Raw genomic sequence first — 18,008 nt, 5'->3', positions numbered from 1 at the left:
GCTTGCCCTTGTTTGCCTCCAATTTTTGAATTTTGAGGTGCCCACACCTTATATATCAAGCCAGGTGTTTAAGGGAAAGAATGCTATGATTTTGTGATATATCCAATTTGTATCATTGGCTAGAAGAAGGGGGCACGGTGGACGACTGGTTAGAGCGTCTGCCTCACAGTTCTGAGGACCGGGGTTCAATCCCTGGCCCCGCCTGTGTGGAGTTTGCATGTTCTCCCCGTGCCTGCGTGGGTTTTCTCCGGGCACTCCGATTGAACCCGGGTCCTCAGAACTGTGAGGCTGACGCTCTAACCAGTCGGCCAGTCGGTTTGTGGTTAAAAATGCCAAACGAGAGGGTAGTTGTCACATACAGACGGAATCTTGTTAAATGGAATAGTGTTAAAATGACAACAGGAAGCATATTTGAAATCACAGTTTCAGCCGAAACGTACCATTTCTAGAACCGTCATCCTCGCTGTCATCTCCCATGTGTTCTGAAGCCGTTAGGAAGTCTTCCTCGATGGATGAAACTGAACGATTGGTGTCATCATCAACCCGTTGTCTTTTTTGCCATGGATGAAGCTGTCTTTCTTTTCCCCACTGCAAACCTGCAAGGAACCTGTTGATCTCAAAGATGATACTGCTTGGTTGGATGAAGCGCCTCTTCCCTGAACTCTGAAGCAGGCACACACCTGTACTTTTCTGCTGCTGTTGAGAAACAGAAACAAAAGAAATCCAATATACAGTGCCATGAAAATGTATTGCCCCCCCCCTTCTAAAATTCTTGTATTTCTGCATAGTTTCCCCACTTTAATGTTTAAGATCATCACTATCAGAAAAATACAACCCAACTTAAAATGCTGTTTTTAAATGGCGAATTCATTTATTAAGGGAACAAAAATTACTTAAAGTTACCTGGCTCTGTGTGAAGAAATTATAAAATCATGAATTAAGTGTCACAATTTTTGGTTAATTTTCACTGATCACACCCAAGCCTGATTACGTCCAGACCTGTTCAATCAAGTAATCACTTTAAACAGAATCTGGCTCGACAAAATCAAATCGGACAAAAGATCTAAAACAGCTGCAACAAAATGGCACGATCCAAAGATTACCCCACGAGAACAACAATGACTCATCCAGGCCACAAAGGAACTCACGACAACTTCTAAAGAACTGCAGGCTTCACTTGCCTCAGTTAAGGTCAGTCTTCATGATACAACAAGAAGGAAGAGATGAGGCAAAAATGGCATTCATGGCAGAGTTTCAAGGCCAAAACCACTGCTGACCAAAAAGAACATAAAGGCTCGTCTTACTTTTACAAAAAAAAACCATTGAATGATTTCCAAGACTTTTGGGAGACTATTATATGGACTAATGAGATGAAAGCTGAGCTTTTTGGAAGGTGTGTGTCGTCGTTACATCTGGGGTAAATGTAGCACAGCAGGACCTGGACAACTTGTGATTGATGGAAGCATGATTTCTGCTCTTTAACAGAAAATCCTGAAGGAGAATGTTGAACCATCAGTTTGTGACCTCAAGCAGAAGCGCTCTTGGTTTCTGCAGCAGGATAATGATCAAAAACACACCAGTAAGTCAACATCTGAATGGCTTAAAAAACAACAAAATGAAGGTTTTAGAGCGGCCTAGTCAAAGTCCAGACTTGAATCCGATTGAAATGCAGTGGCATGACCTTAAAAAGACCGTTCATGCTCGAAAAGCCTCTGTTTTTTTGCTGAATTCTAACAATTCTCCAAGGAAGTGTGTGCCAAAATATCTCCACAGAGATGTGAATGACTCATTCCCAGTTATAGAAAAACGCTTGATTTCATTTGTTCCTGCTGAGGATGGCCCAACCAGTTACTAGGTTTAGGGGGTCATTACTTTTACACACAGGGCCTTGATAAATGTAAATAAATAAATAATAATAAATAAATAATAATTTAAAATATATTTTTTTCCTTAATAAATGAAATCGCCATTTTAAGTTCACTTGGGTTATATTTGTTATATTTGATATTTACATTTGTTTGATCATCTTAAACAGTAAAGTGAGGAAACTATGCAACAATATAAGAATTTCAGAAGGGGACAAATATTTTTTCACAGCACTGTATTATGCTGTCACTATGGTAATAAGTCAGCAGTAGAAAATGTTGTTATACTATTCCATGAACAACTTCGCTGTCAAAAGTTTTGATCACAAACTCAAACACTTGGAAGGCCACAAAAACACCCAAAGTCACCTGAGAAGGAGCTGCTGGGCGTGTTTGGCGAGTGTCAGATCCCTCAAGTCCATTGAGGAAGATGATCTCGTTTTCTTTTGGTTGGTGAGCAGTTAGCAATTCAACAAGCTTTGGCAGGTCTGGAGACACCAGTCCCAGTTTCTGTGGAGAAGCGCATGCAACATGGGTTCTCTCTACTACCATTGCACTGGCTCTTAATAAGTAAACCCCTAGATGACGGGACATGAACACTGACTGCCCGCTACACCCACTGGGAGCAGCTACCAAATCTGCACATTATACAAATAAATTGACCGTGATAATGACCTTGTATCCACGGCAACCATGCCTTTTATGTGAAACTAAAAAGACAAAAGAAAAGTGAGAGAAGGGAAAAAAACAAGGACTTTGCTTACCTTAATGCTTTTGTCATCTTGACAATCGGTTTTCTGCGTATCCAGATTCACAAAAAACATCTGGAAATGACACAGGGAGAAAAGACAAGAAATCGGTTTGTTTTTAACATTGTTTGCTCATCTATATTTCAACATTTGTCCTTGCAGTAGATCCCAAGTTACACAATGAACTTTCCACATTACGGGACGCTGGAGTCTGTTAAGATCATTAAGATGGCACAGCAATAGCATTAGACTTAGAACCTAGTGCTTTCGACATCTTACAAACAAACTTGACTGTTCTGAACACAAGCTACACGCAGCACGCCTTGTCTGGACCGACTTGGGATCTCTGTATAAAAGGAAAACACCCCACAGAATAACATCCAACAACCTGAAGTTGAAGCACACTTGGGTTTTGCAGCAGGACAACAATCCAAAACACACTAGCAAGTCAATTTTGAATGGCTTAACAACAACTTTCTGTAATCGATGGAACCATGGATTCTGCTCTTTACCAGAAAATCCTGAAGAATATTCAACCATCAGCTTGTGACCTCAAGCTGAAGCGCACTTGGGTTCTGCAGCAGGATATCGATCGAAAACACAGCTCTTCTGAATGCTTTAGAAAAACAAAATGAAGGTTTTGGAGTGACCTAGTCAAAGTATGACCTTGAATCCGATTGAAATGCTGTTGCACAACCTTAAAAAGGCCGTTCGTGCTCGAAAACACTCCAGTGTTGCTGAATTAAAAGAATTTTACAAGGAAGAGTGTGCAAAAATATCTCCACAGAGATGTGAACGACTCATTGCCAGTTATATAAAACACTTGACTTCAGTAAGAAAGCAAAAGATTAAGAATTTGAGAAGGGGGCAAATACGTTTTCACGGCACTGCATGTTACACCAAGGACAAGGACAGAAATTCAACAGAGGCAATCTTCAGCCTCTTTCTCATCAGAGCACACACTGCATGATGCAGAAACTGGCTCTCGCCACAGTGTGGTCTGAAAAACAAACAGAACACTTTTAAACCTTTCAACTACAAAGTGATATTGTAGTACAGTATCACAGCCACTAATCACACAACAGTTCGATGCCTATAGCTCTTATAAAAACAACAACACTAGTGTTTGCAAAACAGCACAGTCCAAGACTCCTTTTACATGCTCGTTATAGCCTCGATTTTTCCATCTTTTTTCGGACTTGTGTGGCAGTATCTGAGCCACAACTGAGGCGGGATGGAGCTTTTGTAAATGCTGGAAACGTAGGACAGTTTTACAACTGACATTCACTTCTAACGCCCATCTTGTGCTTTTATACACCACGCCAGATGCTGGCACCGATATCGTTATGCATCTATCTGATTGCGGGATGCCAAGTTACAGCAACCTTTGATGCTTCTGCCTTTTCTTTTTGACAAAAAAATAAAGACTTTGTTTTGCAACATGACCAGTTAAACAAGACATCTGCTATCTGTCATGGCTGACAAATGTTCTGTAAGTCAGTGGTACCTTCTTTCATTTCTTTCTCTCATGTTCTGTCACACATCTTACCCACCTACGTGGCTCTCTACAGCCTTATTGGTCTGTGATGGAGTCGTCATGTTAGCATGGGGAGCCTGGGACTGTTCACACGGCTGCAGTTTCATTTTCCAGCACACAGCCACTGATCTATGTCGGCATAGTCGAGTACGTGCGTGGCTAAACGGATGAAGCGTAGCTCCAGTTGCAGTGGAGGAGGAATTAGATGGGAAGGGGCTCCCAGTTGCTCAATTGTGAGCGCAACATGAATCGCCTGTGCCATTTTTGTGTCGCAGTCACAACATTTCTATATGTGTCTAACATCTAGGTGCTGCCAAACTTGCAGAGAAGTGAGTCATGGAGTCTTTTCAATGCAAAACACGCACAGGTGGAATTCTGCTGTCTCTCATTTACTTCTGCCATCACCTGCACCACCTGTTGCAGCCACCTCCTCTCCTCTCTAGACGTACAAAAATAAATATATAGCGTCAAATAATTACACTTTAACACATGCACACTATAGTTTGCTTTAAACCTTTTATAATTCGATTTATCCTGCCTCACAGCGGGAATGCTCACAGGCATTCTGAAATTGTTTTCACTTCTATTAAGTGGTGCTTGACTGAACAAGAAAGCCAAATATGTTATTCGAGCCCTGCAATCTTATTCATTTTTAACCGAGACAATTAACATGAAGAATGTACAGTTACGTGCTATGGCCTTAAAATAAATTTGCAGATTCCCCCCCCCCCCCCACATAAATTTTATTTTAACATTATGAGAGTTACGTTTTTTTCTCTCTCCCAGCATTAACTTACATCTAACAACAAAATAATATAAATTAAAAAAAAAAATCTTTACAGATGTAAAAATAAGTCGACGCATTCCTGAGTTTTTCTGCTGAGAGGTCTGAAATCAGGTCATTCAAATTGCTCGAGCTTATCTACGTCCTCATCACCTTCCTTTTCAGCTCCCGAGCCAGCGCTGTCAACATAACAAACGTGTGTTCTCACAAGTGGGTCTTCTACACGGAAGCAATCAGTCAGAGGAAAGGGGGTTGTCTTAGCCAAATATGGACAAAGCGGATGCGAAACTGGGTCAAACAGAAGTAGCTGTTAGAGGGGCCTTTTCTGGACACACGTATGACAAAACCGATGTGTTTTATTTTAAATGAAATTGACACTTTTACAACTAAGTCCATATTAGACAGTCACTCTGTGGAGGTCTAAATACCCATAATACGGGATCTTTAAATGTAACTTAAAAGAACAACCAGAAAATAAATGAGTAACAAGTAAATTAATATTATATTCAAAAAATATAAATTAAAAACAATAAATAAAAATAAATACAGTCATGGCTAAAAACATTCGCCTGCCTGGGGTGACTGTATTGTCTAAAAACAAATCCTCTCAATATTCTGGCATTTAGCAAATAGAAATGTTGGTAATTCTAATTGACCTAAAATAGGAAAATGTTTAGTCTGATTTCATGTAAGACAGTCAGGGTTGAAAAAAGTGTTTGTGTCTTTGTACACACTATAAACATAGTGTATCTGCTGTTCCTGCTGTGTGTGCCTTGGCCTCTAAGGGGCAGTGTGGTGCGGTCCATGCATGGAGCTGCATATTTACATTAAGCTATCCATCCATCCATCCATTTTCTGAGCCGCTTCTCCTCACTAGGGTCGCGGGCGTGCTGGAACCTATCCCAGCTGTCATCGGGCAGGAGGCGGGGTACACCCTGAACTGGTTGCCAACCAATCGCAGGGCACATACAAACAGACACCCATTCACACTCACATGCACACCTACGGGCAATTTAGAGTCTCCAATTTATGCATGTTTTTGGGATGTGGGAGGAAACCGGAGTGTCCGGAGAAAACCCATGCAGGCACGGGGAGAACATGCAAACTCCACACAGGCGGGGACAGGGATTCTCAGAACTGTGAGGCTGACGCTCTAACCAGTCGGCCACCGTGCCGCCACATTAAGCTTTAAAAAAAAGAAAAAAAAAATAATTTTAAAAAGCGTAAAAGAAAAAAATCACAAAGAGACATTATTAAACTCGTTTTTATACAGTTTAAGAAGAACATATTCCTGTGAGTATTGTGACATTGTCTGTCTGTATGTGTTACTACAGTGTGAATATTCGTTATTTGAAGTTAAATCCCTCCCGTGAGCTAATGCTAATATTCAGCGAGCCCATCAATAGGGTTTTCCATTGACTGTTAGCATAAGCTGGCAATGTCTAAAACGATAGGTGTATTGTCCATCCATCCATCCATTTTCTGAGCCGCTTCAATCTGCAATTGTGTGCAATTCTTTTTGTTGTGTGTTTACTTTTACAGTAAACTCCAACTGGGGTGTCAATAAACAGCTTAAAGGACACTCGGGGAGGAGGAGAAGAATATGCGTCACACGCTTGCTCCAAGCAACACAGGTTGCATTCAGGGTGCGTTTACAACACAGGAACTTGCATACACAAAACACAATGCCCCACTTTAATTGTTTTTCTTCGATTATAGCATTTTTATGATCATGAGAAGAAATTTCGATTAATCGCCTAGGCCTACTTGGAAGCACATACCTTGGGCCAAAAGTTTTTAATATGTTGAGAAATCCCTGCTTTTGCAACATGTAAATGGGCACCATGTTTTTGGCAAGATTCAGCGCAATGGACTGTGGTTGCCTTCCACCAGGCTCTCTTGTTTTCATACGAAAAACAATATGAAAATGGTTCTGCTCATGGTGTATGTTTCCTCGTGCGAATTAAACTCGGTAGCTGCTTTTTTTAAAAAAATTGTCACCAGAAGGGTAGGAAAAAGTCGTTAAATATAGCGAACCAAATTGCTAAATTGTCAACACCGACTGCCTGTGTAAACTAGCATAACTCGGGAATATGTGAGGAAACTGGAGTACCCGGAAAAAAGGCCGGAACCCAGATTTTAACCCCAAAAATCAGAACGGTGAGGAGAATGTGCTAACCACTCATTCACCTTGCCAACCTTGAATTATACTGAATAGGAGAAAAAATAACTGAGGTTAAAAGGTCATATTGCAACAGGTTTTGCCAGCGCTTGAGTTTAATTTGACTCGAAAGCTTTAGGAACTTTGCATCCTACCATCCCTCCTGAAGCTGTTATGTTAATGCATAATGTATGTACAAGCAGCAGCAGACATCAGGGGTCTGCTGGCACAAGTGGTAATTGTAAGAGGCTTGCACATCTGCTCTGTACTGCAAAAAATAAGTGTATAATTTGAAGGGATGGAACAGAATGTAACTAGTGCATAAAATAGAGTCATGCTTTAAGGTGAAAGGCAAAATGTTTGTTGTGGCAAATCAATGCCAGCATACACAGTGTTGGGTGAAAAGTTCTCCAACGGAACCAAAACATAAAAACAAAAACTACAAACTACTACAAAATTCAGTGAGTGTCTCCTTGGCCTTTTAGTCTCCCCACTATAAGTGAGGGCCAGATTTCAGTGCTGTAAAATGTTAAGACACCTTTTTTAATTAAGCTCATCTGTTCACCCTATTGTATGTGCAATATTTGATGTGTTGAATAGTGATGAAAGAGCTGCCATTCTGCCCACAACAAGTCAGTGTCATACAACAATAAATTTCAAGCAGCTATTTTTGGGGAGACATTTCCATAGTTCTGCTTTAATATGAACACCTTTTTCTGCCTGTCAAAAGCTCATCACCTCAGTTGAAGATAAAGTGAAGCAAATAATTCATGTTTGACTGTGGAGAAGGAGTGGGGGTATGTTTGACCTCATCAAAGAATGAGGGCCTCGAGCCAGTTGATAAGAGATGTCAAGGGAGACGCTCTGATTCTATCAGTTTTTGACACCAGACGTACCAGACAAGAACAAGAACATTTGCGTCAGACTGTCTCTGACTTAAGAAGTGAGCATGTCATAATGTATGCAGTAGCGATGGATGTAACTACTGTAATTTCTCCAAAATGTATGCTGCCATCTAGTGGTTATAAAAAAATCTGTACTCTTTCATTCCAAAATGCCACCCCCACCTAGAGGTTATGAGAAAGGTGCAGCCTACACTTTCACTCCCATTTGACAGGGGTACGTACGACTGCATATATGTACAGTTGTGCTCATAAGTTTACATACCCTGGCAGAATTTGTGAAATATTTTATTTTATTTTTTAAAAATATAACTGATGACTGAACAACAACCATCATTAATTTCTTTATGGTTATGTTTTGTTGAATGATAATGCTTTTCTGAAATGCTTGACCGTTTAATTTAAATCCCATTAAAATAAAATTAAATGTGCTTCGCCTGGTCCTTCATGTTTTCTTTAAAGAATTTGAATTACAAATTCTGCCGGGGTAATCAAACATATGAGCACAACTGTGTGTTTTCTAATTTACGAAATAAAGGTAGGGCTGTGAATTTCAAAATAAGAGCAAATACATTGAAAAAAGGATTGCGTGTTCAAATAAAGTGCTTAACCTCAGAATAATTATTTGAAAAAAATAGCAAAATACAGATAATACTTCTTTTTGATCATATGGGTAGAAGCTAAATCATGCATTGTAAAAATGCACTATACATAGGTTGAAGGGTTTTCCAGAATTTTGAGGTCAACTTTGGGGGTGCGGTCAACTTGGGGTACATGGGTGCACATTATACACGAGAAATTACGGTAGTCCACGTGTCCATGTAAATTTGTGATATTAAAATGTTGAGTGAAGGTTAAACACAAATTAGAATGAGGGCAAAAAAGGCAACTTTGCAATGTGGACAGATAGAGATAACGAGTATGTGGCAACGGACCAGGCACCCATGATGAGTCGTTGAGCAAGAACGGTGCTAAGTAATAGAGCGGCGATGTATCTGAAGTTTTGTCGTGATTCAAATTTCGGCTACAATGCAAAGCAAAGAAATCGACCAAGTGAAAGCTCGTAGCTAGTAACTAGTAGATTGGGGCATTAGGAAGTCAAGGCACCACAGCATATCCAATTGACAGCCGTTATTCCTTGCATACATACATGTAACATACATTTTTGTAAGACTGACTTGACAGTTCTGTTTTCAAATCAATGGACACCCGTGTGTTAAGTACCATCCTACGAAGCTAACCATAGCAACTATAGTACCGAGTACCCTAAGGAAAGGAGAGCTGAAAATTAAGATGGTACGGGTCAAAAACCTCGGGACAATTTACAGTCTTACTAAAATGAATGGAAAGAGACTGCTTGGTAGAAACTGGGCCAATGCTCAAGTAATTGAGCCTGCTATGAGGCTGAGTGGTGCACGGATTCTTTCGTACATCCTGCATGTGTTTACCGTATGTGTGTCCCAGAACACCGCAGCTGAGGAAAACACAGACTGGTTCTGATTGTCCTGGCATATTTACACATAAATCCCATTTTTGTGTAAAATCTTACACGCATACACACTGACTAGCTGCCAGTTTTCTTTCCTTTTATCACATGCCCACAAACAAAGCGTAAGTTTCCATATGCACAGACATCGGTCCATATACAAAACCATCACTAAACATTTCAGTCTTGTTTGACAATAGATTTGTTCCTTCTCTCTCTCACTCTCTCTCTCTCATATCTTCCCACACACAGCTGCTGGTCTGTCTCCCTTTTGCTTTTAATGTGACTCCTGTTTTGCTTCAAATTGACTCCTGTATTTAGTGTGCACTTGTGCAATGTATGCTCTTATTTTGCTTGCTCAAATATAAATCTATAAACCACTTGAAACCAGTACTGCAACTATTGGCAGCTGGTCAAAACGATTATATGAGATGAGACCACGTCTGACATCGGATTTTTTTCATAAAACAGATTTATTTATGGGCTTTAACAGTCACAGCCAATTTTCTTTGCTTTCTTCTTCTTCCTGCATGCCCTCGCTGCATTCTTTGTGTCCTAGATTTGCAAATTTGAGGTAAAATGGCATTCTCCATCAATATGAAGCGCTCCAGGTATTGCATTGAAAATAAATAAGGCGCCTCATTAGTGCAGCATCATGTGTTTTAACAGTCAGTTACGGACGCACACACAGACACACACAAACACACACTGTGACCTAATCCGATATATACACACACACATATCAGGTCATTTTAGATTTGGCAATGCATGTTGTGCTTAAGTGCACTCTAATCATGTGTCACCGCAATCAAATGAAGTCGTGCAGATGTGTGGCAGCCCTCTCACCACCCCTTGTCCCCAGTTGGCCCACATGCACGTTGCAGTGCACTCATCCTCATCAGTTTAGATATACCATCCCTTCATAATACCACACTGTATTAAGACAATGATCCTGATTTGTGGCTGATTTTGAGTCGTTTATTTTTATTGAGCAAGGTGGCGTTATGAGCAATAGTGATAATATTCCAACACACATGCCCCTGTTGCACCCGTGTACATGTGCTCATATATGAATAATTTGATCCTGTGCTTTAACTTTGTGAGTTATTTCACGTCACTTTATTTTTTTTCAGTTTTTCTCCTCGTGAGCAACCGGGTCCTTGGGGCCATTATGTAGGCTACTACTGCTTTAAACTGATGTAAACTAATAGTAATTGAGTTGAGTTACCCTAGCTGTTATCATAACCGCAACAAATGATTTCCTTCTAATGGAATATTTTATCGGGGCTTACTTTTGAAGCTTTCCACGGTCTACATGAATGAGTAATACTTTGAACTCAGTTCAATCATTCTTGTCAGTAATTTGCTCTGCTCAAGCTAAATACAACATCAGTAAGCTCTTACAGTGCTGGCTGCCCCAAATACAGCATGCATAATTAGATATATTAAAACATTAGATGAGTGTTGAGTTAGTTAGTCTTGAGTTCGACAATGTTTATCTTCACTGGAGGATTGTAATTTTAGGAGCCCGACGACTTAATTTCTTTGAAGATGCCAACTGTCAGTTTGTCCACAGCAATGTCCTAATAGAGCCGTGTGCATTTTCAGAGGGAAAAATAATAATAATTATGCAACGGGTACACAGCAGGTTATGTGCAGACCCACAGTGGTGGGTGTAGAATGGGGTCTTGGTGTTAGAAATTTGCCGTTTTCACATTTGGAGAAGTGCTAAGATGTTTTCTCACACAGTTGTCAAAGTTTTTCCTATGCTAAATGCGACCATGTTTTTTTTTTTAAAATGATCTTCACAAGAAAATGTGTTACATTGTGCTTGATTACATGACACCATCTCAATCAGATTTAAAAAATCTGCCTATACAAAGATGATGATGAGTGACACTGTCAATTCTATTCATCTAATAATATTTTTATTATTGTTATTACTTCAGTGTTGTAACTGTATTGCATCATACTGAAAGGTATGACATGGTTATAGAGATTTAACCACTTGATCTGATGCAGCACAGTTCTGGATCACTCCCAACAAAACAGTGGAACCTTTAGGGCCGAATTTACTAAGATCCCCAATAGTGGGAACTAAATTGCATGTTTACGCTAACAGATTGCCGGAGCTGGTGGTTGGTGGGATTGTTGGGCATGATTGACTAATTTCGCAATCCTTTCTTAAGATCCCAAATACAGCAACAATTGCTTGTTGACTAAATTGAACAGATTGCACGCAATGTCACAGTAGCGACAGGTGTAAAAATGGTGAAGACTGATGTATTCCAAAGAGGTTTTCATGCTTTGGGTTGCACTGGTGGTTTTGAAAAACTAAGTTTGAAGTGATGGAATTGGAAGTGTTAATGCTAGACCAACAAATATGCTACTGAGATACACAGGAGAAATCTATTGTACCTGCAATTTTGGGGAAGTCAGCAACTGCATAAAAACCCTGTTTCGTTTGAATTAACTCACCTTAGATGCATGGGAGCTGGATGCATCTGCCAATACAGTACTGCGTAACATTACATTTAAAAAATGGGAGAGGGCAGCGCCAATTTTTTACAGTCCGATGAAATGGCCAGGATGCAAGGAAATGCAGGGTTGATGCAGTTATGTCATCGGTGATACGTCCTCTTGCGACTGGCTCCAAGTCAGCCCTTAAATTTTTCAGAAGCAAAATTGCGCTGCTGACAAGATATGTCATAATACAGTTGTTTGTGGCAGTAAAAAAAAATAAAAAGAAAAAAGAAAAAGTTTCACCTAATCTTACTGGACTGGCTTGTAGCAGGTCACAAGGCAGACGTTAAGACTAGGTTACAGGCAAAGAGGAGCATGTTTAAAATAAGAATGTTTGTCTTCCTGTCGTAAGTCAACGCTCCAGCTGTGGCTGATGGCATATTTATTCTGCTCTCTGGGCAGGGAGAGGACATGTCAGGTCATAATGTGGAGGCATGCTTGAACCAAGTGATGAATGGATTGTTCTCCTCTCGCTTCCGAGCAACAAGCCAATGAATGTGAGCAATGGACAGTGTTAAAGAATGGAAAATTCTGCCAACAACAAGAACTGAAAAAAAAAAAAAAAAAAAAAGTCAAAACTTCACTTTTGTACAGGGTATGCTAGATAATCAAATGCCATGTCATAATTGAGATAAAATGCAATTGCAGGAGCTATTAGTTTACTTTCTATCTGGAAAAGAGGAAAAAAACATAACCCTTTGTCACTGTCAAAACTCTCATTTCAAATGTCTCGGGGTTGAGATGAGATTCAGTGCAGTACAACTTGAGTGAATGATCAAAGGTGACAACATGATGTAGCCAAAGGTGGGTGAGGGAAAAATATAAAACTGGACATTTTCATATTTTATGAAGCTCACACTTTTTGCTTTCCAGCACTCACGACGCTAGGAAAAATCATTTTTTAGCACTAAAAATATTGGAGGGTTCATCCATACCACCAAATCTGAGTTAATCAGGGTATCATAATTAAATAAAGCTAACTAAAGAAGTAATTGCATTCACAAATTATTCAGAGACACTTTCATATGTTCACTTGGGCAGGAGTCATTCAAATGCATTGTCTATACTAGGGGTCACTAACCTTTTTGAACCCGAGTCGCACTTTCTTTTGTGCGGATTAATGCGAAAAACAACTAGATTGATACACATTTCGGGAATAACATATTTGCGCAAATCATTTTCTGGTTCAGCTTCTCGTTGTGGTTGCACTTGTTAACTTCGTTCTACAAATGTTATGGTTTTGGTCATGTGCTACAGTACTGACCTTCAAACTATACCAGTTTATAGCAACAAAAAGTTAGATGCAGATTACTAGTAAGTGGTAATATATCATCATTTGTTTAAGAATAGCAACCCTCCAAAATTGAAGACGGATCTTACTAATGAGCTATTTTTAGAACCGGCCACTTGTTGCCCACATGTTGGTGACCCCTGGTGTGTACTCAGTATTCCATAACAAAAAGACTCCAAACAGAATTTTAGAAATTCTTGCCAATGTTTTTACACAGACAAACAAAAATAACACATGGACATATTTTTGAAAGATGATACATTTTCATTCTAGGCTCGCATTCACACTCTCCGGCAGCTGGATGCTAACGGTTTAAATCACATAGGAAAGTGTTGTATTCATATTTAAAGTAATTCCAGAAAAAAAATACGATCTCAGTGCGAACACCTTTTCTACAAATAGATCGAAGGCAAAATCACAGTGAGAAAAGCAATTACTGTATGTGCCAATGATTGCCTTGATCCATTATTAAACAGCAATCCATTGACAGTTAGCAATGTTGTGCCACTGCAAAGAAAACAGTGTCATCATTTTCATAATAAGCTTGCAGTTAAGTTTCCACACTCAAATTCATTTCACGCTCCATCTCTTAGATTTTTCTGTGTTTTCCCCTCTGCCATCTTTTTGCTACCATATACAGTTCAGTTTGCGAGTGAAAAGCTATCTTCTCAGAGGCGGTATCATCAATCGCATGCCCCCGGTTTGACTGATTGGTCTTGTAAAGTGTGGAAAGCCCGACAGAGAGTTAAGAGTAGGAGGAGTAATTTCTCACTGTGAAGCTGTGGTAGGATGGTTTGTATCTGTTTGCGTTCACGTGTAAAGGAATCGTTTATAAAGAAAACAAATGACCATGGACTGAATTAGGCACAAAGTGCAGAGATGCAAAATGCACTGCAACATTTGAGGCACCTTGTTCTGCAGACAGTCATGTCATTAATAGGACCTAACAAAAGTTGTTTTAGCAAACACGGCGATCAGGTTTTGGTGAATTTGATTGGATTCATGAGAGTTACGAAAACAGAACCACCAGTGTGCAATCACCCTAAGCTTGTACAGTTGACAATTCAAGACACCTTCATGCAAGGCTTTGTCATGAGAATATCGCTCAGTGAGCATCGGAAGCTTGAACCTTTTCATTATGCAAAAAGGAAAAATGTGATGACCCTAAGACCAGAAACGGAAGTCAAAGCGACATACTAAGCTGAGATTGTGATGAGTTCAGATGCGAGCTCAGGCCTTCTTTTCAGAAAAAATGAGGAGAGAATGAGATTTTGTGGACAAAGGTGAGCCACTTGATTTCACCTTGAGGAGATGAAATGCAGTCTTATTATCAGGCTACCGCTGATGTGTGGATCTTTTTTTTATTATTATTATTGAGACTACATTTCATATCATGCCATTCGAGACAGCCGGCTTTTTCTCTGAACAGCTATTTCAACTTTTACCTCCTACAAAGCCAACCAAATTGAGTCTTCTGTTAAAACGGTCTTAAATATGACACTATGTTGAGATATATTTAGTCTCTTACTACATCTTATGAAACCATTACTTTGTAAAATCAACCATTAAGGTTTGCAACTCAATTGTATTCATTTATTCTGTATTGTTATGCTTATATTAATTCATTTTTTTGCTTTGTAACATTACAGTGGGGCCTTGAGAAACAAGTTTAATTCGTCCCAAGGCCACGCTTGTAAATCAAAACAAAAACTCAAAATCTTCTTTCCCCATTGAAATGAATGGAAATGCCATTAATCCGTTCCAGCCTCACCTTAAAAACAAGCATTTTTATGTTTCTGTTTTTAAAAAGGAAAAATAGGACTCTCTAAAATTGTAATTTACAAAAACATAGATTAATAAGGCAATTAAATAAAATGTAAAGAATTAAACAGTTTGTGCATCATGATTTAATGCTGAAATTCAATTCAGTGTGCTGTGACAGAGTCTACTGTGACTCAGTAAAATTGTAATTTTTCATGGAGGATAAAAAAAAATATGCCTGTGAGTATTGTTATATGCATTGTCAAAATGTGTTGAGCGTGTTTGTGTTTAAATATCCGTTGCTTCAAGCTTTCTAAAACTGCAACTATGGATGCTAACCATTAGCATGTAAATGGAGTTTTCATATATGTTTGTATTAAGCTAAATGGACACTCATAAGGCAGAGGTATGTCGTTGTTTAAAATACACAACGTGTAATTATCTTTGTTTTGTTTTGAGTTTGACAGTAAACATAACGGGGTGTGGGATCAAACAGCTTGAAGCCTCATTTCTGAGGAATTTTTCATTATTTGCCAAACTGCTGTTTATTGTGAAGGGTAGACTTTCCACTGATCTGATCGGCTACATCGGGTCGCCAATATTTTGCATTTCACAGGATGAGAAATAATAAGAATTTGATTGGATAATAAGTAAATGTGACTTCCCAATTTTTATGATATTTTTTCTGAACAGAAAACGACACGTTTCCCTGGATCAGTTTGTTGGGCCAAAATCAATCAATGGACTAGAAAAGATAGATAGATAGATAGAATTGTTCAGCGAGCCTTAGAACTAATTATTAACCTCATTAGGGTCAAGGGTACACCTAGCCACCAGTCAATTGGAGGATCCATACTGCATAGACAAACAAACATTCACTCTCACATTCACACCTACGGACAATTTAGACTCTTCAACAAACCTTACATGTTTTCTGGAACATGGGAGAAAGTTGGAGTACCTGGAAAACAACAACAACACAAAAGCACGGGGAGAACCCCCAACCTCACCACTGTGAGGCAGATGTGCTAACCACTCGTTCACCGTGCCGCCGACATTTCTGTGCCCTCCCTGTGGGACTAATATAGGTTATCTAATCCAATTTCCAGTGAACAGTTCCCTTTCAGGAAGCGCATCAGTAGCGGCCCATGTGAGTCGCCCATGGCAGCCAATGGTTGGATTGTGCCTGCTCGATGTAAATTCAGACATTTTTTAATTAAAGGCATCACATGAATCCTCTGTGATTTAAAACACAAACAAAAACAAAAAACAGCTATACCAACAGCCAACGGAGTTGATAGTTTAAACTGCTGCCTCACTGTCGTTTGATGCGACAAGCAAGGCTTTCCAGAAGTTTAGGATTCTACCCTAGAACTGACAGGGTTCATCTACATTGCCAAAAGGGTGCACGTTTCATCATCCACAGTATGCTACTCACCATGGTGCAGCTGCCCTCTGTGTTGTCGTCCAGCAAGCCCAGTCTGCACAAAGCTTTGTCATTCCTCAGCCAATAGTCTGACGAGTCCAGCACACTGTTACTGCACAGAACCTGCAACGCAGTGACCAATCACCTCTGAGGGACAACAGCACTGATATCACACGCATGTGTACTCACACTTTTGGAGTCACTCATTTATTTTTAACCGTATTCCAGATCAATGAACTTTCCTTAAGGTTTCCTTTGGTTCTCCAAAGCCCACAATCAATAACCTGTCAGCTAACCAGAGAGTGTAATTTATTGTCAGATACCGAGGGGAAACACGTTAATGTTGCTTTTGGCAAGAATTGCTTTTGTCCTTCTGACTGATAGGCTCTTTGGTGAAGACAATTGACTTTATACTTTTAAGATTCACCTAGTGACAACGTTTGACAATGCTAGAATAGGGGTCGCTAATCTTTTTTCAAACTGAGAGCTACTTTTTGGCTACTGATTAATGCGAAGGGCTAACTGTTTGATACACGCTTCTGAAAGAAAAAGTAGCTGTTGCGTTTCACCCGCTAGCTTGTCTCCACAAACAATATCGTTTGATCATGCGCCATTACATGGACCTTTGAAGTATAGTAGGTTTTTTTTTTTTTTTTTTTTTTGTCATTTCCAGATTTACACCAATCCAAATGTGATTTCAAAAACAATGGCAACAAAAAGATTTATTTATTATTATTTTTTTTTATCCCCAAAGTTAGACGCATCTTACTGATGAGCTAATTTTAGCGCAAGCTTGTCCAAATTTGATTTCTACTTCTTGAATGGAACAGAAAAAAAAAAAAACCTGACAAAAAATATATCTATTATGCTTAGCTTTATTTTATTTTTTTCCATCGTCATGGCTTCATCCAGTTTAACAAAATTGTCCCACATAGAAATGTGTTCATAATCTTGCCATGAACAGGCATATTCCAATGTTCTAAATGTAATGATGTAAATGCTACCTTGGTTAGCAAGATCTTCATATTGTCTGATAATATATATTATCATATTATCTGATAATATTATGGATATGAATACATTTACATGTACAAAAAAATAACAATGGTGAATAGTTTGCATTCATATGTACACCATTTATTGAATCTTTTTCCACTTTCTTGTGCTCTCTCAGCCTGAAGATATGCAAGGACAATTTACAATTCACTTGTTCTGGCCAGGGTGTGAAACATTTTAAACTGTATAATCAGTGTTGGGACAGCTCATCAGCTTTCCTTCCAATACAGATGAATCATTTCAGCGTATTGAAATTCACGTGTGTAGCCAAAGCGGAGGAAGAACTGGTAGCTTTTATTTTGATATTCAAATCATTCAGAAATGTATTTTGGAGGTGTGTGAGATTTGTTACATTGCTGGATGAACAATCTGACTGAGAAAAAAAGAAAAGAAAAACTGAAATAGAGAATATTTTATTGGTCCGCGTATATAGCCCACCTAAGTTTTTTGTTTGTTTGTTTGTTTGT

The 18,008-nt window shown here is 39.2% G+C and overlaps 1 protein-coding gene across 1 annotated transcript in view; it reads right to left on the bottom strand.

The window, feature by feature from the left end:
- Positions 1–18,008, bottom strand: part of sphkap (SPHK1 interactor, AKAP domain containing) — a 29,427-nt gene that overhangs the window by 8,557 nt on the left and 2,862 nt on the right. Inside the window, 4 exon segments of the mRNA XM_061681663.1 lie at positions 441–696; positions 2,235–2,375; positions 2,630–2,689; positions 16,498–16,608. Of these exon segments, the coding sequence (XP_061537647.1) occupies positions 441–696; positions 2,235–2,375; positions 2,630–2,689; positions 16,498–16,608 (568 nt within the window).

Source organism: Phycodurus eques, chromosome 7 (genome assembly GCF_024500275.1).
Source record: "Phycodurus eques isolate BA_2022a chromosome 7, UOR_Pequ_1.1, whole genome shotgun sequence".
NCBI lineage: Eukaryota > Metazoa > Chordata > Actinopteri > Syngnathiformes > Syngnathidae > Phycodurus > Phycodurus eques.
This window is presented reverse-complemented; position numbering and strand designations above follow the sequence as displayed.